At 36.7% G+C, this 25,030-nt stretch overlaps 1 protein-coding gene across 3 annotated transcripts in view; it reads left to right on the forward strand.

The window, feature by feature from the left end:
* The window catches only part of LOC120527534, a 154,450-nt gene extending 132,355 nt beyond the window's left edge, over positions 1 to 22,095 (forward strand). For all 3 annotated transcript variants that reach the window (XM_039751042.1, XM_039751043.1, XM_039751044.1), the window contains 4 exons: positions 4,779 to 4,985; positions 7,201 to 7,295; positions 13,597 to 13,721; positions 20,279 to 22,095. In XM_039751042.1, the coding sequence (XP_039606976.1) occupies positions 4,779 to 4,985; positions 7,201 to 7,295; positions 13,597 to 13,721; positions 20,279 to 20,502 (651 nt within the window). In that variant the 3' untranslated portion in view covers positions 20,503 to 22,095. The remainder of the gene's footprint in view (positions 1 to 4,778; positions 4,986 to 7,200; positions 7,296 to 13,596; positions 13,722 to 20,278) is intronic.
* The last annotated feature ends 2,935 nt before the right edge of the window (positions 22,096 to 25,030 follow it).

The raw sequence follows: 25,030 nt of genomic DNA on the forward strand, positions 1-25,030 counted from the left end.
AAAGAATGAATTGAGTCTGCTGATCTAATTAATTTAGGGAGGTCACGTCAAAGTCTGGGCGCTATACAAGCTGAAGGCCCTGTTAAATACCCCTCAGACTCACACATGAACATCTGTATAGAGTGCAATCATCTTAACTGTACGAGTTTGAGATTGAGGACTTTAAACTGGCTCCCCAAAAGTGGGTGGACTGACAGCTCCTCCAGGGCCAGTTCTAACATTGCACCTGATGCTGTCAGGATAGTCTGTGGTTTATTGCAACTCTATTATGGAAAAAAGATGTGAAAAAAAATAACCAAAGAGAGGGAATAGTCATTATATCAATCATATTGTGTACTTGCATGGTATGATAGTAGTGCAAATTTTTCAAATACCCATTAATGTGAATCACACTAAAATATGGTTTGTTGACAAAATTAAATTGTTATATTTTAAGAGGTATGTCAACTGGTATTTTATTAACAATGTGCCCTTTAAAGATCTTACAATAAAAAATACACAAAGCATATAAAAATATTCAATTATAAAAAAGTTTGTGGGACCTCTGGAGTTTTCTGGATTCAGAAATAAATGGCACCTATAATTTGATAAAATAATCATCTATGTCAGCGGCCTTTATGGCCTAAAACCCCAGTTCTAACTATTGTTTGCTTACCGATGACTCCAGTTGTGTTTCCCTCATACAGAAGTTGAAGAGTGTGGGTGGTGCGTTTCATCATTGGTGAAACGAGTGTGATTACAAATTGGTAATAAAATAAAGTACAAAAGCACAGGAAATGGGAGTAAATAATGCAAAGCTCTGCCAATCCCTTTGGTGGAACCAGGAACTGGGTTTAAAATCGTGAGAAAGTCAGTCACTGGAACACCCTTTTTAATTTGTATGTGCTCATGAAACAGCGACAGTGACCTGAAACACTGGTCAAAACCTTAATACTAGATAGTGACAGCCTGCGTAAACTGTTCTACACACATATTTGTACATATTTATTACAATTTAAATACTCAATATCAAGAATGAAGAATGAAACAAATGTGTGGATAATCAAATTTAGTCAATAGTGGAGCCTTCTTTAACAGCAACAACCAAAACCATTTACTCCTATAGCTGCCAATCAGACCTGCACAGTGTTTAGGAGCTACTGTAGTTTAGTTCAAATGTTTCAATTCATTCATATTTCTGGGCTGTCTAGTGGAAGTAGGTTGCTTCAGATTATACCACAGCATTTTTATCATTCTAATTTGTAGGCCTTCTTCTGTTGTGGATTTATTTGTGTGCTTTGGTGTTCTACGACTCAAGTTATTTTGATCATCAGGTTACCAACAGATGCATTGATTTTTCTATAACATCACCAAATTTCAAACACATTTTGGGGCATTTAGATTTTTTACTATAGGATGTTTTATTTACCCCTAAATATTGACATATCGAAATGTCCTTGCTTAGTTAGAACCCCGAAAAGCTTGATGATTTGCATGACTAGACATTAAAACAAATTGAACAGTATATCGCATTGTGTTAGAAACCTTGTTATTAATACATTTATTGATCACTGAAACAGATAAATCTAAAGGAATCTACTTTATAAGCTGAAGTTTGTTGTCCTAATTATTAACTGTTTAATAAATCTAGGATAAGTGGTCAGAGAGGAAGGCTCACCACAGTGTAAATAAATAATATTAAATGTCATACTATTAGTGCTCTGCTGAATATGTCATCAGTTGGTTTTGTGGCAGTTTATTGCCCTTCAAAATTTTATGGGTATTTTTTCTATAATTTTCACTAATAACCTTAAAAGATGAAAATAGAATCATAATTCATTATATTAATAAAGATGAAAGTTATCCAGCTTGGTCATTTAACTTGATTAATTTTTAACTTTTAGTATTAATCAAAACATCCTTTATTAAAATACATTGATGTTCCTTATAAGTTGGATATTTTATTGGATCTTAGCATTCGCTTTCCTTTTAAAATATAAAAGTTTATTGTGTTTAATCACTTAAGACAGATTCATTAAAAGTGAAATTTTTTCTGATTGACAATTCAGTTCATAATTTTCAGAATGGGGAGGCACAGTGTTCTCCCTGCGTGGAGTTTATATGGGTTTCCTTCAGGTTCTCTGGTTTTCCTCTGTATTTTAGGAGCTTTATTGCGCCCGACATGGCACAGACTCACACTGAGGCCCGTGTAAAAACACACAAAGACTTTATGTTTTCTTCACCTGTCCCAAATAAGCACAAGTATCACAACACTTCCCTCTGGCACCACTACTCCTCCCTACAAGCTTCGTCCTCCACCTCCCGACTCTGGCCCCTGAGTGGTGGTTGCTGGACCCTTTTATAGTCCACCTGGAAGTGGTCCAGGTGCTTGATCACCTGTTTCTGGTTGCACTTCCTGTCTGGGCTGAAGACTCGTCCAGCCAGGCCCAGGGACCCATGCAGCACCCCTTGGCAGCCACCCCAGATCCCAACATGGCTGTGGAGAACTTCATCTTCCTTGCGGGAAGCTGAGGCACCACCGTCAGCCAGGGAGGCTGCCACCAAGTGTCCTGGGGTAGGTATTAAGCAGTCCATGGTTGCTCCGCCGTAACATATGTCAAAGGGGCGTCCCGGCCGTCCGCCACACCTCCCACTGCCCAAAGACATGCAGGTTACGTGAACTGGTGATGCCTTATTGGCACCGCGTGTATGTGAAGTTGCCCTATGATGGACTGGTACACGGTTTTTGTCTTGCCTTGATCCCTATGCCTGCTTGAATAGGTTCCAGCACACCCCCTGCAACCTTGGTCTTAATTTAGCAGGTCAGAAAATGACATGATAAATTTTCAGGATCTATTTGATGCTAACCCTGATGTAGACCCTTTTATAGTACTTATAATAAAGAGCTCCTTGGTTAAATTGTCATGTTCAGGGTCTTAGGAGTCAGTATGTTCATGCTGAAGGCAGATAGCAATCAGTAAATCTGAGTGAGCTTTATGATTGCATGAACAGTTTACAAAGAATAATGCTGCTATGGGAAAAGCTAGATCAACTTATTTTAGTTTGCCATCTAATAATTGCCATAATCTTAGGTTTCTATATAATATGATGGGATACAAAATCCTGTTAAGGATGAAATCACTCTGAGCTGTGCCCGAAGTTTAAGTTTTTCATTATATCCACTTTAGATGCATTTCTGACAAAGACTGTAAGAAGAGGTCATTGACATTTGATGTAATTTTCATTTGGTGTTGTTAATGTTATTAACCAGGTTAGTTAAAAACTGCTGTGAGGCCTATAATCTTTAAAAACCTAATTTACATCCCGGTTGTTTGATATTTTTTTCTAATCTTTAACCTTTCTTTGATAGCCAAAATTGTTGATCAGTTTATTAAATTTAAGAATTCAGTTGATTAAATGGTGTCAGTCCAGGTGTCATATTCTATGTAGTGCGGAAACTGGACTAGTAGCAGTAAAAAAAAAATAATGTTCTTATGAAGATGGATGTACGAGTAAATGAGTGATGTATTCTTATTCCTCTGGGTCCTGCCTCACCTTTTGATAATGCTGATCATATTGTCTTGGTTGAGTGTCCCAAAGTTTGTTTAGGTATCCCTGGCAGAGCACTATCCTGGTTTAAGTTTTACCTTCATGGATGACAATGTTCTGTTTCTATTGGTAGGCCATGGCGGGGCCTCACTGTTCAATTTTAGGTCCTCTTCTGTGTTCTGTTTATTTCTTACCCCTTGGGAAAGTAATTGACAGGCACAATATGGATGTTTATTTTTATTCTGATGATATACAACTTTATATCAATATGAAGGCTAATGATGATAAACGTCTTACCATTTTAATGAATGTATGTCTGTTACTAGGAGTTAAGATATGGTTGAGATGCTCATTATTGGTCCTGAAGGACCCAGAAATCAGATTAAAAGTAATTAGGCCTGCGATTTCTAGGCTTCTGAAAGACAGGAAGACTTTATCATTCATGTAATATCGCGAAGATGAGATTTTGTTAGAATTTACAGATGCAAAATAGTTGGTGTGTGCTTTTATTATTATAGAATTGATTTGTGCTCTTTATTCTTGCTTGCCCAAGAAAAATGATTCAGAATGCAACTGCATGATTGTTGACAAGGTCAAATAAAAGAGTACATATTATTAGCTATTTATTAACTATTTGCCTGAAGGTAGACTGATGGAGGCTCTGGTCTTTATAAATGCTTTACTAGCCCTTTTCTAGTTTTGTGAGCTTCAACAACCCTTTTTGAGGTCCTCTAAAATCAATTTAGATAAGATCGTATTGACTTCAACCTGATCTATATTGTGAAAAGCAGAAAAGCAAAATTGTGAAATTTTCTCTTAAAGGCATCCATGCCTGCATGTTATCTCAATGATTCTGGACACCTGTCTCTAATTTTCATCTTTCCTAGAGATTTTTAATACTTTTGAAGTTTTACATATAAATATAAAACAATGTAGAATTTTGTAAGTGATATTTGTCTCCTCAGTATGTCTGTATTCATTATTATAATACAGATGAAAATGAGATCACATTTTAGAAACCATTCATGAAGGAATGAAAAAAAATTCAAAGGGTATACAAACTTTGTCTTACTACCATAATCCAATTTGGTATTTGTGTCCCCATCTTTTTTTGATCATGGTCTATAACCCTGTGTTAACCTTCATATGCTTGTCGTTTGTAGTGGGCTAATATCACATGTTCATGTTGAGTTATTACTCCCATTGATTTGCCTCATTCTGTCTTTCTTCCTCTTTTTTGTCTCATGTAGGTGATAGTGTGCTCTTACTATGCACACCACTTGAATGTATTTGATCTGGTTTCAGAGTCACACTGCCATGTTCTTGAGGACCAGACATCCATGCTTTTTCTCCACAATGCTGCACTCACCCACAGTGGCAGCCATCTGGCGATTTCAAACTATAATGACCTTGACAAAACCAGCTATGTCACTCTGTGGGACTTAAAGACTGGGAAGGTACTGCATTTTCTTATTTAGTCAGTTTCTTCAGTGTTCATTACAGAACATCTTCTATAAAACCAGTTGTACTTGTTTTTGGCCAGCATATACACAACACTTCCATGACCTAAGTACAAATTTGATCACAACAGGTAATTCAGCCCACAAATCCTTTCCAACTAATTCCTCCAAAATAGCATCAAATTGAGTTTTGATGGTCCCAGAAGTCCTTCTGTCTACCACTCTGCTTAGTAACTTACTTGATGTCTCTGGTTCTCTGTGTGTAGAAAAACAATTTAACATTTGTGGGAAAGTTACCCTTAAGTTTTCAACTGTGCCCCCATGTTCCTGTTGAACTCACTTTAAAGTAACAGACTGGTTTCACTGTATTAGTATCTTTCATAATTTAAAAATCTGTCATGTCACCACTTAATCTCCATTTGCGTAAACTGAAAGGTTCAACTGCCTTAATCTTTCTCCTGGAAGAGGCATGCAGTGATTTAGTTAAGGTTTCTTGGCTCTCAAGGCCTGGGTTATTGATTTGTCAATGTCAATGTCAACTTTATTTATAAAGCACATTCGAAACAACATAGTAATGCTGTGGCCAAAGTGCTTTACAATAAAAGAAGGAAAAACATACAATTAACATAAAAAAATAAATAGAAATAAAATACATGAACATAAATAAAATAAATAATAAATAGAAGTAATGTTATATAATCACAATGAGGAAACCATCAGTATTACTGAAGGTCACGGAATGCAAGTGAACAGAAATGAGTTTTTAATCTTGTTTTGAACAGATCAATTGTAGACAACTCCTTTATGTGATGAGGTAAAGAGTTCCACAGGCGAGGAGCAGCAGCTGCAAAAGACCTGTCCCCCTTGGTTTTACACTTGGTACGAGGGACAACAAGAGACAACTGACAAGAAGATCTAAGCACTCCAGATGGCTGGTGTAAAACACACAATTTGGATAAATAGGCAGGAGCAAGCCCATGTAAAGATTTAAAAACTAGAAAAAAGATTTTAAAATCAATTCAAAAACTGACAGGCAGCCAGTGTAAAGAAGCTAATATTGGAGAAACAGAATCAGACTTTCTTGCCCCAACCAGAAAGCGAGTGGCAGCATTCTGGACCAACTGTAACCTGTGTATCAGAGATTTGCTAATCCCAGAATACAGCGAGTTGCAGTAATCAAGGCGAGAAAAAATAAATGCATGAGTAGTTTTCTCAAGATCCCTAGAAGATAAAAAGGCTTGATTTTACCTAATAGACAAAGCTGGAAAAAGCAACTCTTGACTACAGAATTTACTTGTTTCTCAAAAGAGAGGTTACTGTCAAAGATAACACCAAGATTGCGGACTTGAGGTTTGCAAAAGACACAGAAAGAGCCGAGAAGTCCAAGACCAATTTGGGCTTTAGCTGAAGGACCCACTATAAGCACCTCCATTTTATTTTGATTCAGATCAAGAAAATTATTAGCCATCTAGGATCTTAGTTTAAAAAGACAGTTGTGCAGTTGATTCATTGCAGAGTTGAAGACAGGAATATAAACCTGAGTATCATCAGCATAGCAGTGAAAAGAAATGTTAAATTTCCTAAAAATAGCTCCAATAGAGTGAAGGTATATAGAGAATAAGATAGGACCCAAAATGGATCCCTGAGGAACACCATGTTTAAGAGGAGCAGTAGACGAAAAAGAGGAATTTAAAATCACTGAAAAAGAAATGGCAAAGTTTTCTTTGGAGCTTTCATATTATTTTTATTATCTATACTTATTATTATTTCATATATTATTTTAACTGTCAGGTAAATATTTCTTTCCATTCTAGTTCAGTTTCTGAATAAAAAAGTCAACTTTGCCATTTCTTTCAATGTCTGCAGTACTTTTAAAATGTTATAAAACTTCTGAAAGATCCAGTCCCATCAGCAGTTCTAGAAATGTATTCCACAAACTGGCTGTAGAAGAGCCCAGAAAATATCCAAATGGACCAAAATTTGATATAAATGAGTACATAAAAATGGAAATATTTCACTGGCAAAGATTTCCAACATTAGTTTTATTTTGTATGCTTTCCTCTGTTTATTACTTTAAAAAACCAAAACAACATCTTTTTGTTAGAAGCACTGCCCAATATTGGTATTAAGAACATAAAAGAACTTGAAGAAGATTTTCTTTTATACACTCTTACATGTTGAATGAAAAAAGATGTTTTGTTTTTTTTCTCAGGTTAGAAAACGACTGAAGAATGAACCCAATGTTTGCTGCATGGCAGTCACTGATGATGCCCACCGCATTGTCTTTGGTGTCATGGAAGTCAATAAGTGAGTATTTAACCATGAATTTTTATTTTCTGTGCCATCTATTAACACTTAACGTAATGTGCACATATATTGTTCTAATGGATGCCTTTTTCGCACGGCACTAAATATACTTTATTTTCTAAACCCACTTTTATATAAAAATATAAGAAATTTGACAAATGAGAGAAGGCCATTTAGTACATAAATTTAATATTGTTTCTTTGTATCAGTATACTGCTGCTGGATTATGTGAATTTCCCCTTGGGATTAATAAAGTATCTATCTATCTATGTTTCTTTAGCTAGTAGTTAAGCTGTTCAAATATCTCAACCTGATTCTTCTTAGCTGAGTTAAGTATAGAGTTGTTAGCAGACGGAGCCTGCCCTGTCAGCATTATTCAATAGTCAGGAATCAACCAAAAATGGCAAGCCAGCCCTTCACAGGGCACAATCTTATGCATGGGAACACCACAGTAACTCACACTGAACAGCACTAGAATCTCAGATGTAACGACCAGTATATGCCTTTGAGCAGTCAAAGGAAACAGAAGTCACTCCAGTCGGCTATAAACTCACACAGACACACAGAAGGCAGCAGTGAATCAAAGCAGGGTCCAGTTGCTCTGAGGAAGCATTTTCAGCATTCTGTATGGTCGTGCCTTCCAAAGTGAAATCCTGCCTGTCAGGCACCCCAAGCAAAAATGCACTAACTTCACTCCCTACCAACAGTGTGTATATGCAGTTTGCAGAATACGCTGTGAAAGAAGACTCTTCAGCAGGCAAACACTGGACCTATTAAATAACTCTGCTTTTAACACCTGACAAGACAGACTTTTGATATTCCATATCGACAGGCTATACAAACACCAATTCTGTTTTACACATCATTAAACTATTATGAAATTCACTTGTAGACTCACTAAATTGATGAAATGTTTGCCCACATACGTTTTCTTTACAAATTACAATAACAATGCATATTACTCTGGTTTCAGTCACGGACCATGTTACTTCTTTGAGTGGGCATACAAATGTGATAGTGGTCTTCTGCTGCCCTCTAGAGGTGCTTTCTGATGCAAATAAATGCAATTGGAATTTCCAATTTGAGCATTTAGTATAACCACTGTCACAGATGGTTTTTGTATGTTTAAATTCAAATTAAAAGGCATCCTAGAAACAGAAATGTTTATTTTAATAAATGTAAGGTACATTGGAGCAGATACAAGCTTCTCTACATTCTTCAATATGGTTTGCACCCACACCAGTTCTCTTGTAACAATGCGACTACTGTCCCTTTCAAACTCAGGTGCCATGGTAGCAGAATATTAAAAGAATGTCAGGAGCTATGGAGACTGGTATATATAATATGAAAAAGAAACTAAAAAAGCATTCATCTTTATTTGTAACTCAGGAAAAATAGAAGCTAATAAATTTTTCCATAATGCCGCCATTCACAGTCAGCACTGCTATAAATCAATTTGAGAAAAAAAGTCAAAACAACAAATTCTGAAATTCAAAATTGACCAATGTTTTAGAATACATCTATTGGTAGAATTAAATTAACATTTACACTGCTAGCTATAAAATTCAAGTCAGTATTTTTATATATACTGAGCTTTATGTTCAAATACTGTATAGGTATAAAATATACTAAACAAGATAGATAGATAGATATGAAAGGCACTATATAAGAAATAGATGCTTATGAATATATTTTGAAGGTTCCTAAAGTACTCCTTCGGTACTGTGTCTCTTTGGAGGATCCTTGGGTACTGCTGGTTTAACTTTGTGTCGAACGAGCGGTTGCTCATGGAATCCCAAATTACTTGCATTGTGAGGGAGCATCAGTTACAACACTACAGCCATGGCACGATTCCCTTGGCTCGCAGCATCCTCATTGTTAAGGACCAAGCAGCTGGACCAGGCCAAGGGAACACCCACGTAATACTTGGCTAAGGCAGATAGAGGATCATTTCCAGAGGATGGGAATGGACTGCATGTCTGTCTTAGGGGATGCCAACCAGGAACCTGAGCTGTTTCGTCGTGTGTTATCAATACATGCTCCCCAACCTGACCTATTCCTAAGGCTCCTGTTGGTAATAATGTAATGCACAATAAATTAAGTTTATTGCCAGTTGACATTGGAGAGGTACGCTACAAAAATCTGATTTATACAGAAAAAGTAAACATCAGGGAGCCCACTGTCTTTGAGAAAAGCAAAGTCAAAGACTATTTAACATAGGCTAACTACACACCAACAATCTCACTAAATATTAATTTTAGTGGAATAAAGTCTAATGTGGGACCACCAGTGATACAACTGTGTTGTGTCCTTTCCAAGGTTGCATTTCAAGGCCAAGTTGAGTGCCAAGATCAAAGTAATGGGGATGGCAGGTCCTGCTGCATGTGTTTTATGGAACTGCCACCACAGACCTTAGAGAAAAAAAAAATCAGAACAAAAAATTGTAACTGCCAATCACAGTGTTTGTCACAATTATATCATAAAAGAAATAAATAAATAAATAACATAATCCAAAAAACTCTATGCTAAAATAGTGTATTTACATCCTGGATTTAAATGTTAAAACTGACTGAGCCTCTCTAATCTCAGCAGCTAGATTTCTATTCACAGTCTATAGCTAAAACAGTGGACCTACCACAATAGTTTCAATTCTTGAGACTGTAAGGTCTGCATCTTCAGATCACAATGTACACTGTGGGGAAGTATAAAGTATTTTTTTAAATATCAAAATTAGGATTTTCAAGTTGTCTATGAATGGCACACTACACGATAATGTGCAGTGAATACACTTGACTTTCATTTGCTCAGTGGTTGATGTGCTTGCTGCTTCCTGAGCAGCTCTTCTTTTCTCCACCCTAATGACCGACTTCTTCTCTTCTTTCGTTGGCATCTTTTTGCGTTAAAACTGTTTAAGTCAGTGTTTATGTTGCAATTGCTTAGTTCATTTTCTTTAATTTTTCACTTAAGCTGGCAATTAAGTCTTCAATCTGTCTCAAGAATGATTTAAGATATGAAGAAGTAGGGAAAGTGATGGCGAAGGTTGTAGGGATGAGAACGGCGCTCGTACACATGCGCCACATGGCCACCCTGCTGGCTACTGCCGAGAGTTGATTCTACAATAAAATAAAAATAAAAAGAGGAATAACCTTGGAGGTCAATCATCACCCCAAAAGTAGATAGTAGACATTACATAGTTTGTGTGTACCAAATTTCAAATCAATAGTTCAAACAGTTTACGAACTACAGATGATTTAAAATCCTGGACAGCCAAATGAACAGCCACAGTAGAGTATTATAAAAGAAGAAAAACATGGACAGATGAAATGTGTACTCACCTGTCGCATGCAATTCTTTCTTGAATTCAGGGTTTGCGATGCATTCCAATTGTCTTTGGTAAGAAACTAGCTTGTCAACAGTTAGGTCATGATGAAACTGTTGATTTACTCGTCAGTTTATTAAATCCCCATCTTCAACTACAGTATGGTCTAGCTACTGATTTGAAAAATGAAACTGCATGTGTAAGCAGCCAAAATGAGGTCCCTGTGTGCTGCTCATGGAATCACTTTCTACAACAGGGTGAAGAGTTCAATTATATGGAGGACCTTAGAGTAGAATTACTGCTTCATTTTGTTAAGATCAGATAGAGGTGAAGATTGATAGAAGGTGTACCAGAGACGATTGGGAGTGACTGAGTGGCAGGCCCAGAACCACTTTAAAGATTATACATGTATCTGTCTGTTGTCCTAGGACTATCTGGATATTCCCTGGGAATGGCTGGGATTTAGTTGTTGGAGATGGAAAAATTGGTCATTTTAGCCATCTCAATGTGTTGCTACCAGACTGTCAACAGGAAATGCAGAATGGAATATAATGACGACAATGTGGTACTAAGGACTAAAACCAGAACTCACAGTCACAGTTCTAGTCTATTTATAATTCTAAGTTATGAGAATTTCAGTTACATTAAATAAAAAGGAGGAGATCCAGACAGGGTACACAAGAAATATATTCAGTGTCTCAAAAAACAGCATGCTGCGATGCCTTTGTCTTGCTGTTGGAAACCCTGAGTAACATTTCCTCTGTTGATGTAATCATATTGATCTTGGCAATAAGAACTCTTGAATCTTTTATGCAAGATGAAACAAAGAGGAATTTGCAATCTCCCAGTCTACAAAATAATTGACTTTAAGTCAAAGATAAATAATTTGGGGGCCTGCATTACCTTCACAAATTAAGAAACCTTAAAATTTATCGTTGAGTCGATCATACTCTGTGTGGAGTAAGGCAGGGTATTAACCCACTTTTTTATTGGCTTTTTGACAGACTTATACAGGCTGAGCCACTTAATGTACTGAATGTCAACTCATTCCAATGCTCTTAAAGCACAGTCAGAGTAACAATAAAACAACCTAAAGACTCAGCCATAAGATGAGCGTCATCTTTAAGGACAGGAAATATAAAAGCGGACTTGAGGTGAGGAAAGCTCCTCGAAATGAGAGAATCTGAAAAGCAGGCTTTAAGGGAATGTACTCAAGACAGGATGCCCGCTGGGCAAGACCGGTTTAGTCACACAAGGGTACTGAGAAAAGATGCTGAAAGTAGTTGAAGGGCAAGAAACATCAAATATTTTTAAAATTATGATATTACCTGTCTTTGACATGTAATGTGGCTAATATAATATAACATACAGTATGCACTCCTTAATACATTATCTTTAAATATACTGGAAAAATTAAGAATATAATAAATATAGTCCAGGTGATTTTTTTGATTTATGTTTGACTTAAAAATTGTTGGATAACAAGAAGAAACGCCCTGAAATGTGTGGTCTTCATTTTAGTCTTTACAAAAGCTGAAATTTCAATGAGGATGTGTAGCTGATAAATTGTCAATAAAAATAAAATACACTTAGAATATACATGGTTTTATGCCTATATGTCCTGTTTTTGAATTCCTAGCTTCTTTCTTCTACCCCTAGATATGGTCATAAAATAATTTCGGTTGATTTTCCAAACATGCTGCTCTCTTCTATTTCAGTAAAAGACTTACACCTGAGCCATGTATCCTTTCTGTGTTTTTCCCCTGTCCTTTGCTGGGCTTTCTCATCATGCTGCTTTAATTCTATGATATGGGCACAATGAATTGGAAACTTCACCTCTTCTTACTGCTAGTATTTGTTTGCCATGCTGAAGCCAGCTTTAAATATGTTTAGATTTCTAATCATGCTATATTTTATTCCAATAATACTGGATATGCAGGGCAGAGACTTTGATTTACTACAAATTTAATGAGATGTTGCTGCTTCACTTGTTGGCTACTTGTAGTATTTCATTACAGACTGAACTAGAGATGACTGCATATTATTGTGCATAAAGTTTTTGTTGTACCAGAGTGATTTTATATTCTTCATAACACAAAAGCAAATTTAAAAATGGAATGTTAGGCAAATGTGCTTTCTCCACAAAAAGAACCTACTTCATCGCACAGAGATCCAGTGCAATATTCAAAGTTAAAGTAAAATAACATTTCTTGAGTGTCGCTATAATGTTTCTTTAACTCTATTGCTTGTGTGAGGGATCACTGGACATGGTGATACAGCGGGTTGGATAATGGATGGATGGATATTGAAATACTGTAATAAGTGAAGATAATGTAACAAAAATACCCACATCAATATGTACACTATTTTTGCCTGCTAAGACAACATAAATACAGAATTGGGCTAAACATAAACAGGGGTCATGGAACTGGCACCAAACAGCAGTGCCCATGGCTCCTACTGTTCTTCCCTTTGTGTGCGCACTATTATTAAAATGAGTGTATTTTACTGCATTGTGTGTGTGACAGAATTAAGAAGCAGGCCCTATAAATATCAATCAGTTTTGAATCCTGCTAACAGTGAAGCAGACTTGCACAGTTCACAAACATAAATCTGATAATATATTAATAAAGGACACTTTTTTAAAAAGAACATCCTGTAGCCATGGTTTAATTAAACTAATTTAAGTAGAAATGCTAAACAATTTTAAACAGTTTTACTAAAGCAAGAAAATCTGTCAAACAAAAGTTTTTTTTAAACAATATCAATTTATGCATTTTAAGAAATAAATCACAATGAGTAAATTGCAAGTAAATAAGACATTTAAACATCTTACTCAAATCAGATATCTTAATTACAGTGTGGGACAGTGGTGAGAGTGTTGACAATAATGACCTAAATAAGAATAATAGGTCAGGAATAAACCTACAGTATATCTGATCCAGGAGAATTAAAAGTACTCTTTCTTGTTTTTCTAAAAAGGCTTAAAGTCTGGGATCCATTTAAGAAACAACACAAAACAATCCCTGGATATGAAAACCTCAGACTTGGAGTCAAAAGCCAACTGCACTTGACAGATGAAGGCGCAAAAGTCATTCTGCTTGCAGGTGGGTGAAAGTCTTCATGATAAAAATATGAATAGATCTGAAATTACAGATGAATCAATGTAATACACATTCTATTATTTCTGTTTCATTTAATAGCCTGAGAAAACTATGCATGCAGCTTGCCCTGTTCACTTAATATGAAGCCAATTGCTATTTTCAATTTATACTTGGACTTCCTCTTGTGTGTTAATTTTCTGCCTTTCCCTTTCTCTTGCCATTTTAATGAATAGTATCTTCTGTTTGAATTCTATGAACAGAAATTACCGTGTATACTCGCGTATAATTCGGGTCTTGAAACCTGAAAAATCGATAATAAAATCAGACCATGACTTATACACCCGTTCAAAAATGCAACACTTAATTTTTTCTTTTTACATCTTGCCTCCTCCAATCTTGCACCAGTTTCTCAGAGATATAAAATTTTGTTGCAGCAGCACAGTTACCAATTTCTTTCGCCACATCAAGGACTTTTCATTTAAAACCAAATTAATATTTTCTTCTGCTCAGACACTCCATCATAGATAAGGGATGCTCTTAGGATAAAGGTGTATGAGGGTGTGAGATAAAAAAACACAAAACAGTGCAAATGTCGCTTCAGAATAATTCGGGTATTACCGTATGGTCACGTAGGCACAATACATAGAAAAAAAGGCAGTGTGCTCCGTAGTTACTCTCTCAGGTGGGCGTTAGCATATCATAATCTCTTGGACCAATAGCGGGAGTTTTCCGCATTCGACTTACACAACCAACATTGTAAAATACTGGAAATTACTGTATACGCAGGAGAACTTAAACGCGAGTATATACAGTAATTGTTCATTTTGCGCAATACTACAGGCTTCTTTTTGGAGTATTTTGTGTCCATTATGAGACACACTATGTGTAATAACAGAACATTTAATGTGAGTAAACTCTATATTTTAACTCAGTCTTTAGAATAAAAACTAATTTAAGTTTGTATTTACTCTTTGGACAAGATGTTCTGTTTAATAAAGGATATAGAATTTTAATCCAAAGCTACTGTAAAGATCTTTTTTGCAAAATATTATATTCACTTACAAAAGCAAATAATACTGAAATAACTATTTCTTTTTTTACTAAGTGTAACAAATCCAGGGATAGCTGCTGTCTTGTACCCACTGCTGCAGGGATAGGTTGTAGTTCCCTGAAATCTGACATGCTAAAGGAATTCATAAATATTAAATGACGAGTCAGGACAAGTTAACGCCTTTGAGGCACTTCTTCCAGCTGTCAGTGTAAATAAACTTGCTGTGTTATATTACCAGGCCTCAAGAACACAGAGACAAATAGTTTTTTCATGCATACATATATAATATTATATTGTGAGTGTACAAATGGGCTTGAGCACACTGTCAAACCTGCCAAGCTTCTTGTAAGACGCCTTTTAGCTTGTTTAAAACAGCCAAGGTACTTAAAGAACCTTGCAATAGGAGCAATGCAGGCAAGTTTTATTTCACATTTATTTTCATATTGTACAGAATATTTGTTGTATTGCCTATTTTGTTTTGTGTGGTTTTAGAGCTAATTGTTAGTTTTAGACTGTGTGTGTGTGTATATGTATATGTGTGTGTGTGTGTATGTATGTATGTATTTATTTATTAGTAACAAAGGCACTATATAGGCGCCTGACCCGACATAAATAGACATGAAGGCACGTATAAAAAACACAAAGACTTTTATTTTTCTTCAGCTGTGGGACACACCTTCCCCATGCCACACAGCCCAAACACAGTCCCAAAGCACAACAAACTCAACCAACAATCCTTTCTCCTTGACCACCACTCCTCCTCAAGCTTAGTCGTCCTCCTCCTCCTCCTCCTCCTCCTCCCGACTCCGGCTCCCTAAGTGGTGGTGGCTGGCCCTTTTTATAACCCACCCAGAAGTGTTCCAGGTGCTTGACCACCTGGTCCTAATTGCACCTCCGGGAGGGGCTGAAGATTCATCCAGCCAGGCTGCTGAGTCCATGCAGCTCCCCCTAGCGGCCATCTGAGCCCCCAACTAGGCTGTGGAGGACTCCATCTCCCATGGAGCCCTGCGGGTGGTTGGGGAATCACCGTCAGCCAGGGAGGCTGCCAACAAGCGTCCCGCGGGAGGTACTGGACTGCCCATGGTGGCTCCTCTGGAACATAAGCAGCAGGGGCGTCCCTGCTGGGCATGGGACCCGGCTGTCCTTCACTATATATATATATATATATATATATATATATATATATATATATATATATATATATATATATATATATATATATATATATATATATATATATAATGCATATTACCTCAGGTGCCATTATTTAATGCACCAGGCCTGCAGCCCACTGACATCCACCGAGCCATATCCGCCATCGTAATGACAGCTCCGAACAGTTGAAATGGAAAATGTAAATACCATTGATGCCTGGGAACAACAAGGAAAAGCCTGTGAAGACAGCAAGCACCAAAGATGAAAAGTTTAAGAAGGAGACTGGCATTGAGGATAAAATGAGATCCATCACCAGATCAACTGCACATAAACTGCCATTCAGCAATGTTAAGGCTGGGAGACCCATTAATCCTCACTGTTGACAGTTTGAAAAAAAACTAAGACTGAGTAGAGATGTTTTTCAGAGGGAAGGGAAGGAGGAACAGCTGATTGTGCCCAAGAAGAATATCCTTAATGGGATGACAAGAGAGAGATAGATTTAGAGAGGAGAAGTCAAATTGATGGTGGATTTAGGAATGAAAAGAAATAATGATAGAAAGGGTAGCTATGAGAAAGTTGGAAACAGATGACCAAAATGCAGAAACCTGTGGACATTACTGGAGCATACAGTATATAAAAATGCACCAGGGACATTAGCCTGACAGGAAAGACAAATTGAACCTGAAGCCATAACTCTGGAAAAACACTTGAGGGGTTTGAGATAAATGCAAGCAGATCACATTGCTAAATGGATTGAGTGGGTAAGGATCTGTAAGATGCTTTGTGCAAAAAGGGTATAAATTGCTGTCACTGGCTTCAGTGAAAGAAATAGCAAACTGGCAAAGTTGTGGAGGGGACGAAAAAGAAGCAGAGAGGAAAACAAACATTATAAATCTTATAAACATACGTACCTACGTTGAAGACAGAATAAAGGAGTGTAGGTAGAAATAGCCAAACTGGTCCGTACAGTCTGAAATGGTTGGAGTACTAGGTCATTACAAATATCCCAGGGAGTTGTGATGGCTCAAGAGGACCAAAAAGAAAAGGAAACAGATTTGCCAATAACGTGCAAGGCAGGATTATTGAAGATCAGGGTATGAGAGTCCAATTATGGACTTTTTCTACTTTGTACCAAACATGTAGGCCATGTAAGGTTTGGGCCACAGGTTGGAGGCGTGGGATTTTAATTACAATGTGATGAAAACTGGAGATGAAAGAGATAGAGAGACCATCATTTAAAATTTTATGAGGTTGTGGGTAACAGTCTCTCAGACCTCAGTTTTTGGAAATACCATTTAAAATCTAAGTATTAATCCATTTTATTTTTAGCATCTTTATCTTTTCTTTTGAACTTTCCAGCATGTTTTCAATTAGCACGCTTTTCTTCAAATATGACTAAAATATATTACTTTAGCTTCAGCTTAACTATTGGCAGTTTCACTTGATCTAATGTGAAATGGACGTATCTTTGTCTTGTAGTGATCTTCTCCAGCACCCTGGATGAAAAGTTTTAATAGTATTTAACTCTGCTTTCCTTTTGGTCCAGCATTCATAACCAAACATTGTAGTTGAGAAGACTGCTGTGGCTTTTGTTTCCCAAATCTAATTCAGCACTTTAGGGGGCCACAGCCAGTCCTGGCAGCTATGGATGGGTTGTCAGTCCTTTTCAAAGCCCACTCATTTTAATGATTGCTGATACAAAATGATGTTGTCCTCTATTATGACCAATACATTCCGGGTTACATAACAAAAAGCAAAGAATGCTGCACAGTGTGCTACCATCTCTACAAATTTTCAATCTGCACCAAGAATATTTTGGATTGTTCATCATGTTTGCACCACCTAACATGAGTCCCAATACCAGACATATAGGTTCCACAACTCTGTGTGTCTTACTATGGCAAAATTAAAACAGTGGTTTCGTTTTCTATTAGTGATTTGCAAGTCCTAGGGTTAAACTTCTTGTGTCTGTGAGAGTTAAAAATCAACTAGTGATACAAACCAGACATACAATGCATAATATTATTCCTACATACAATGAAGAAAAATGAAGGCTGCAAGGAAAGAAGGAAGTGAAGAGGAAGCAAGCAAAGGAGAGGCCCAAAGAACTTTGGAGTCAGCACTGATGTCTGTTTGACATTTCATGTTTACTTTCATTCAGTGTCCCTCTTCTCATTCCAATGTGCTCAATGTTGAAAGGTTTCCAAAATGGAACAGCCCAGCAGTATTTTCACAGCACAATATGAGACTTGAAATTGTGAAGATTATGATTTCCGGTTGTATAATGTAACAACCTCTGAAGTAATGAGACAACAAAAATGTAGCTGTTAAATTTGATGTGCTCTCTCACTAGAAGTCATGTTGATTCCTGTAGTAGTGTGACTGTAGTGACATGGCCCTCTTACTAGACCTTCTTGACCAGCTTCTTGACATGGTACAGTCCTAAACACATCACATAAGGAAAACTTTGGTTTGCTCTCTAAACAGCAGACCAGATTGGAAATGGTGATGAATTTGCACATCAGCCAGGACATTTCTTTTAAAATTGATCAACCTTTCCTTGATTTTTCCTTCACCACTTAGTTCACCTAAAATCAGTTGCCCAGATAAAATTAGAATAGAAGCAGGGGTACTGTTTTACCTAAAAAAAACTGTTGAATTGTCATGTAAGGCACTTAACTAGCCTTCTAGGTTCTTTTCAATTGGTGAACAAGACAAAATACCCATAAATTGTACTTAAGCTTATTGGGCTTGTTTTACATCTACATCCCCTACAATATTTGCCACTGGGTACCTAAGCAGTGATAGGCTGTACACTTCTGGGACTACAACTTCATCCAGTTTTCCATCACTGAGAGGGCTCAAGAAGGACATCATTCTTTTTCCCTGCAGGACCTGGGTTAGACAGTGACACCCCTAACCCATTAGCAATTGCTAATTTCAGTAACAAATGAAGTTGTTTCAACGATATAATAACAAAGTTTATTTCATTTAAACCCATATAAGTTATTTTTGCAGAGAAAACAGACATATCCAAACACTAAGAGTTAAAATGGATGAAAACATACCACCTGAATGATTCAAATCAGTGCCACATAGCAAACTTTGAATCAGGTAGTTTGTCTTGAGCAATTATTGAGTTCAGTGAGCGTCACGGGTAGCAAGAGCGAGCAGAGCAGATGGTCCTTTGCAGGTGGCATGTTTCAAAAAGAGAGAAACCAGAAGAGCGAAAGATGCGCTAAAACTCACTCTTTTATAGATTAGCTGGATGACTGGCTACATAAGATTTATAGAAAAAAAGCAACAGTTGTATAGTGCTTAAACCTAACAACGGATAGCTCATCAATGGTCGCATTATTTTTCTGATCATTACTAAGTAGCTAATATAATGATATGCTAAAAAAAAAAGGTTACAATCACTTATCTTATATCTTCTTACATGCTAATACATGCTATTTTATCTTAAGCTTAATTCTTGATCAATCAATTAACTCTGGCACTATATAAGTAGATGACTAAGTTGTTATTTGTACATATCCCATCAGCCCTTAAGCTGCTTTCTCCATGGAGAACACTTACTCATCTCAGCCATATTAAATACCTTAGATTTTTCCTGTAAGATGTACTTTTGGATTCTGTTCTATTTACTTAAAAGCTGTATCTCATCTAAACAATCCTATATGCTCATATCACACTTCAAATAATTGAACTATTATGGTTCTTATTTAACAAACCGCAAAAATGTACTATTGACATATGCAGTGTGGTCTGAAATCTCAGTCAAGTAATGCAATGTTCATTTGAACTACAAGAAAGGCCAGTACAAGCTTTTATTTGTTATTCTAATATCCCATAAGTGATGCTCACCTCTGAACTACATTAGGATATATCAGTAACCGAATCCTCTCTTATTTTTGATTTACATACTTTTACTTGCCCTCTGTTACTTTCCATATCTTGTGGTATATTCACCTTTCTAATGTCTTTTATTTAAAGGCTGATTTGTCTCATGGATTTTCTTAGCCATATACATTTGTGCAGGACAGTTCAAAATGATTACTTCGATATGAAGTTCTCATTTTATTGCTTTAGTGTTTCTAACCAAAAGGGATTATCTGGATCATATTTAATCTAATACTTCTGCTTCGACATTGGGTCAATATATATTACATTTGTTTTTACTGGCCCACTCAGCCCCTTTCTTCCAGATAAAAGCAATTACGTACAAGAAAAATATGACACAGCAATACTCAAAGTGATCTTCCTTCCTTTGAATGCAGTATGTACAGTATATTGTGTAGTATTCTAATATGCTGCTTAATAATGCTAAACACAGGTGTGTTCATCCACACAGGTGACGTCAGCCTTTGGGACTTGAATGGTGGCTTTCTTATATCTGTGTTCACGCCGGACAGCAAAATCCAGTGTTTGTCACTGACGTGTGACAGAAAGACAATGCTGATTGGAATGAGTGACAAGTCAGCACTCATAAGCTTAAAGCTGATGTCAAAAGAAATCATGAAAACCAGCACAAGTGGACTGGATTTATTTGGGGAACAGCCAAGCAGCAGCGAATGATGATGATGATGAAGAAGAAGAAGAAAAAGATGATACAGCTGTGAGCAACTAAGGAACTTCCCTGGGACTCTTTCCAAAATCGAACTCATCAGGAACAACTGTACAACTGCACAGAATGTTCTTCCAGTCCTGCCTGTCATACCTCATGAAGTGATGCATTAAGCAGTCTTTGGAACGAGGGGCGTCTCAGCTGGGACAACTTGATGTTATGCAAGTGACATGCTTAATGACAACATGGCTCATAAAGGTAATAGACTGGAATTCAATAAAGTGTTTCTGAGAGAAATCTTAAATCTTACTCTGACACAACAGGGTTAAAGAGCCGAGTCTCCTTACTGTCCAAAAGAAGAACAATGGAGTTAAGGTGTACAAGCTATACCGAGTCAGGCACTTCTTTACTCATGCTTTCTTAAGGCAGATTATTTACGTGTACTTCAAATAAATGTAAAAAAGAAATTAAAATGTAAACAAACAGTCAGGCTTTCATAATTTTAGTAAGCAACCATACCTACTCAAGCATATTTACAAAGCTAGTCTAACAAAATTAAGCACAAATATTTTTCAAATTAAAAGAACGAGTGTGTGGTTTACTAAAATATAGTACACTTTTACATAATATTGAAATGGGAATCTAAGGAGATGTACATAAACTGCTTGTATATGAGTTTAAAGCATTGGTCATCCCGTCAGGGGGGATCTCCTATTCCCAACAGGACGCTTTACTGGCATGCAGGCTTGACTTCTTAAATCAAGCAGGACTGAACAACAGTGATGGCCTGGGGAACACTGAAACCATTGCCAAGACAATATATCTGTCTAGGCACCAGCCAGATTGGGTCAATGGTCAGACAAGCTATTTTTTTAAATCTTGCAGTTCTTTTCTTATTATTATTTTGACTGAAACTGTTACTTAATAAATAGGATTTAAGTCCTCTCTTATTGTATCTTCCCTCTCCTTGTGGTTGAGTGGTCTGTACTTTCCTGAGCCATTTGTTTCATGCATGACTTTGTAATGAAATAATAAAAAAAGTTGCTTTCATTACTCAGCAATGCACCTTAAATCTAACTGGCATTAAAAAACATCACGATGTACAAGAAACACTTATGCAGACAATTTAGCACCTTTCTTCCATTCCATAACTGTCATTATTCATGAGTCCGTGATGGCCCATCTAAAAATGTTATGTTATGCATGGTATGTGGAAGCTTCCTGAACAAAACCAATAAAACAGACTCTTGACTGCAAAGACATATCTGTGATCCATGTAACCTGCACAGCCTTCAAAACAAGCAGTCAGTACATTAGGAACTGCACCATTAGTCAGCTAAACTAACTGCATGAATCCAAGGAAATTTTGAAAATAGAGAAATGAATCTCAAAGGCATTTACATTTTCCAATCTAATAAAGTGCATTAAAATAAAACAATGCTTTGGTGCCCATGCTAACGCAGCTTTTGTATTAGCAAGGAGTGTTCTGCTATGAAGTATTCCTGTCCTCAGGGCAAAGGGCTATAATGGCATCAGTGGTCTCTGTGTGTGTGTGTACTCTAATACTGTTTGATGTAAATAAAGCTATTTTTCTTAATATTTTTGACATGTTGCATTACTGGGTTTATTAATTTTTACAGTGAGTAAAACAGTTTAATTTAGGGCAGCAAAAATTAAACCTACTGGCCCAAATAAGCTAGTACTGTACTGAAAAAAATAAATGTGAATGTTAAACACTGCCAGATAAGTATTGATTATGGTACAGCACTAACATCTGCAGAAGAGTAATTCAAATAAGGTTTTGCTTTAAAAAATATTTAGATGTGCTTCCTACAACAATACTTGGAATCACGGAACAGCTTGCTAAAACACATCCATCAACAGTAAAATCTTTCGCCTCTTTTCAGATTTCACTAACATGCCAGTCCAAAGCCTAATCCAGTATATCTGGTTGCAACATGCCAGAATCTTGCAGTGCACAACGTAAGATGACACCGCTGGCCATTTACGACAGGGCAGTTAATGCTGCAAGCTGGCTTTAAGCATTAGAAAGAAAACAATTGGGTGTGCTTGGAAACATTTTACTCCATACAGTGAGGTATTGGAAGAAATCCATAAAACTTTTCAGAGCAAATGTTTGGTTTCTGTCTATCCATCTATCCAATTTTAAAATAATACTCCACCCAAAAAGTAACATCAGAAAAAAGCACTGAGAAATCCGGTCAACAATACAAATGCAACATCATAGCACCAATGCTGCTCAATGCTGATGGTTTTGATTTAAAAATGAACCATAAAAACCATAAAATGTGTTCTGGAGGAAGCTTTTGCTGCATAAATGGTCTAGGCACATGCTAAGAAATGCATTGTAGAAATAACAACAAAAACCAATGAGAACACAATAATATTACACTTTGTTCGTATTAAATAATCTTTCAGAGTATAATCCATGTCAGGCTTTACCAGGAAAATCCCATTGGAACTGGACAGAGATAAATGGAGTAGATAGCTAAGGTGCTTACAGTACCACAGTGGTTACCCCCTCCAGATGCATGCAGAAGTCACAGGGTGAAAGGTTCTGGGGGTGCCACAACTCAAACGTCCCAGAGTTGAGCAGGTCAGTGGTTGTTGTGCAACAGAATACGGTATCTGACATTCTACAATTGTGGGGATTTCAAGTACCAGGGTGGTAATGATTTTATAACTTTTAAGATTATACTAAAAAGGTTGAAATGTAAGCAATCGACACAGACCTCATGTTTTTTTATTTGATACATAGGTTACCCATTTGATCTCGTATAATAATACACACCTGATCCCTTTCCCTCATGGCAGCCTTTTTGTCTTCAGATAGAGCTGACACCATGAGAAGATATCAGTCATTAGCATTATGACTATAGACCTCATTCATGTGGCCTGAGAAAGTCGCCACCACACTGTGGTTGCAGGGATATAATGATGGACAATAGAATACACCAATAATTATCATTTTAGATTTTTTTTTATTTATCTATACAAATATATCCAGGCCAGAGAGAAGCCAATGGAACATACAGATATTCTTCAATGGGGAATGATGACAGCTATACGACTCAGGTCCAGTAAGACAGGGAACAATATTTGGTCAGCTTTTTTCCAATCTGAATATGTATGTTTGTATAAAATGAATTATGTATTGTGCTCTTTGGGCTGGAAATTACATTTTAAAGCAAGTTAAACACATATGTCTCTTTTTGTACCATATTTCTCTCATCTGATTATTTCCGCTATGGCTGGGATTGGCTCCAGCAGACACCCGTGACCCGGTAATTAGGGTTGGATAATGGATGGATGGTTATAAAAAAGATGGGTAAATGGGTATATGGGTCCAGTCTGTTCTGCATCAATAAAGAGCATAATCCCAGGGAGCAAAAATTAATATCAAATAAAAATATATAAATGTCTGTGATATGTAAAATGTAGCTAAAAATAAAAAAATACTTATGACAACAGTATTTAACTGTATTTATCATCAAAAATATTTCATTTATGTATCCCGTGCCAGATTAAAATGAGCCCAGGGTACCCATCCCACCTCACTACTCCCACCCGGCACATTCATATACTCACAAATTATGAACACATATGTCTGTAGCAAATCAGGTACAGGCATTAAAATAGAAAAAAATCCTAAAACTCTATAACAGGTCAACTTCAAGGTCCTTCATTAGTGGATTATAACAAATGTAAGTAACTAACTGATGAGTGCAACATCAATACTGTGAGAAATCAACTTTCTTCTGATAGCTGAAAGGCTTGTAGGCCAGAAAACCTTTAAGTTGATATTAGAAAGCTTAAGTCATGTCAAGGAAAGCAAAGCTTTCTGGGATTGTGTATTCTTTAATAAATGTTTCCTCCATGCAAATGCAAAATTATTAGGTCAGTGTTAGGCCAGAATGTTCCAGTAAATGGTTCTGTATTCCCAGAATTTGGAAAGAAGTATTATCTTGTGATTTCCCAAATTATTTGGGGGAAGTTTGCCATTTTTGAATTTTAGTGAATCATAATTATTGTTTAATCAACCAACCAATTAATCAATCAATCAGAATAGCTATCATGACTGCCATAAAGCTGTTCACTGATCAACTCGACTTTGTACCTCCACTGAGTGCAGTTACCAAACATTCATTAAACTGTCTATGCAGTACTAGGGTGTTATACCATGTTAGCTATTATGGATATAATAAGAAGTCAAGCAAAATGACACCTTTTATTGGCTAACTGAACAGTTTACAATACACAAGCTTCCGGGGAAGCTCAGGCCCCTTCTTCACACAAGATATAATTACCTCTTGCCTGAAGTAGGGACCTGAGCCGCCTCGAAAGCTTGCATATTGTAATCTTTTTAGTGAGCCAATAAAAGGTCTATGCCAAAAGGTAATATGCAAGTGAGCATTTCAAGTTTGCACATTTACATTAAATAAAATAAAAGATTATACAGAAAATCATTTGTTTGGGTTTGGTGTTGCTTGGTGCATTTTATCTCTTGCAGTGGCCTCA

This window comes from Polypterus senegalus, chromosome 4 (assembly GCF_016835505.1).
Source record: "Polypterus senegalus isolate Bchr_013 chromosome 4, ASM1683550v1, whole genome shotgun sequence".
Taxonomy (NCBI): Eukaryota; Metazoa; Chordata; class Cladistia; order Polypteriformes; family Polypteridae; genus Polypterus; species Polypterus senegalus.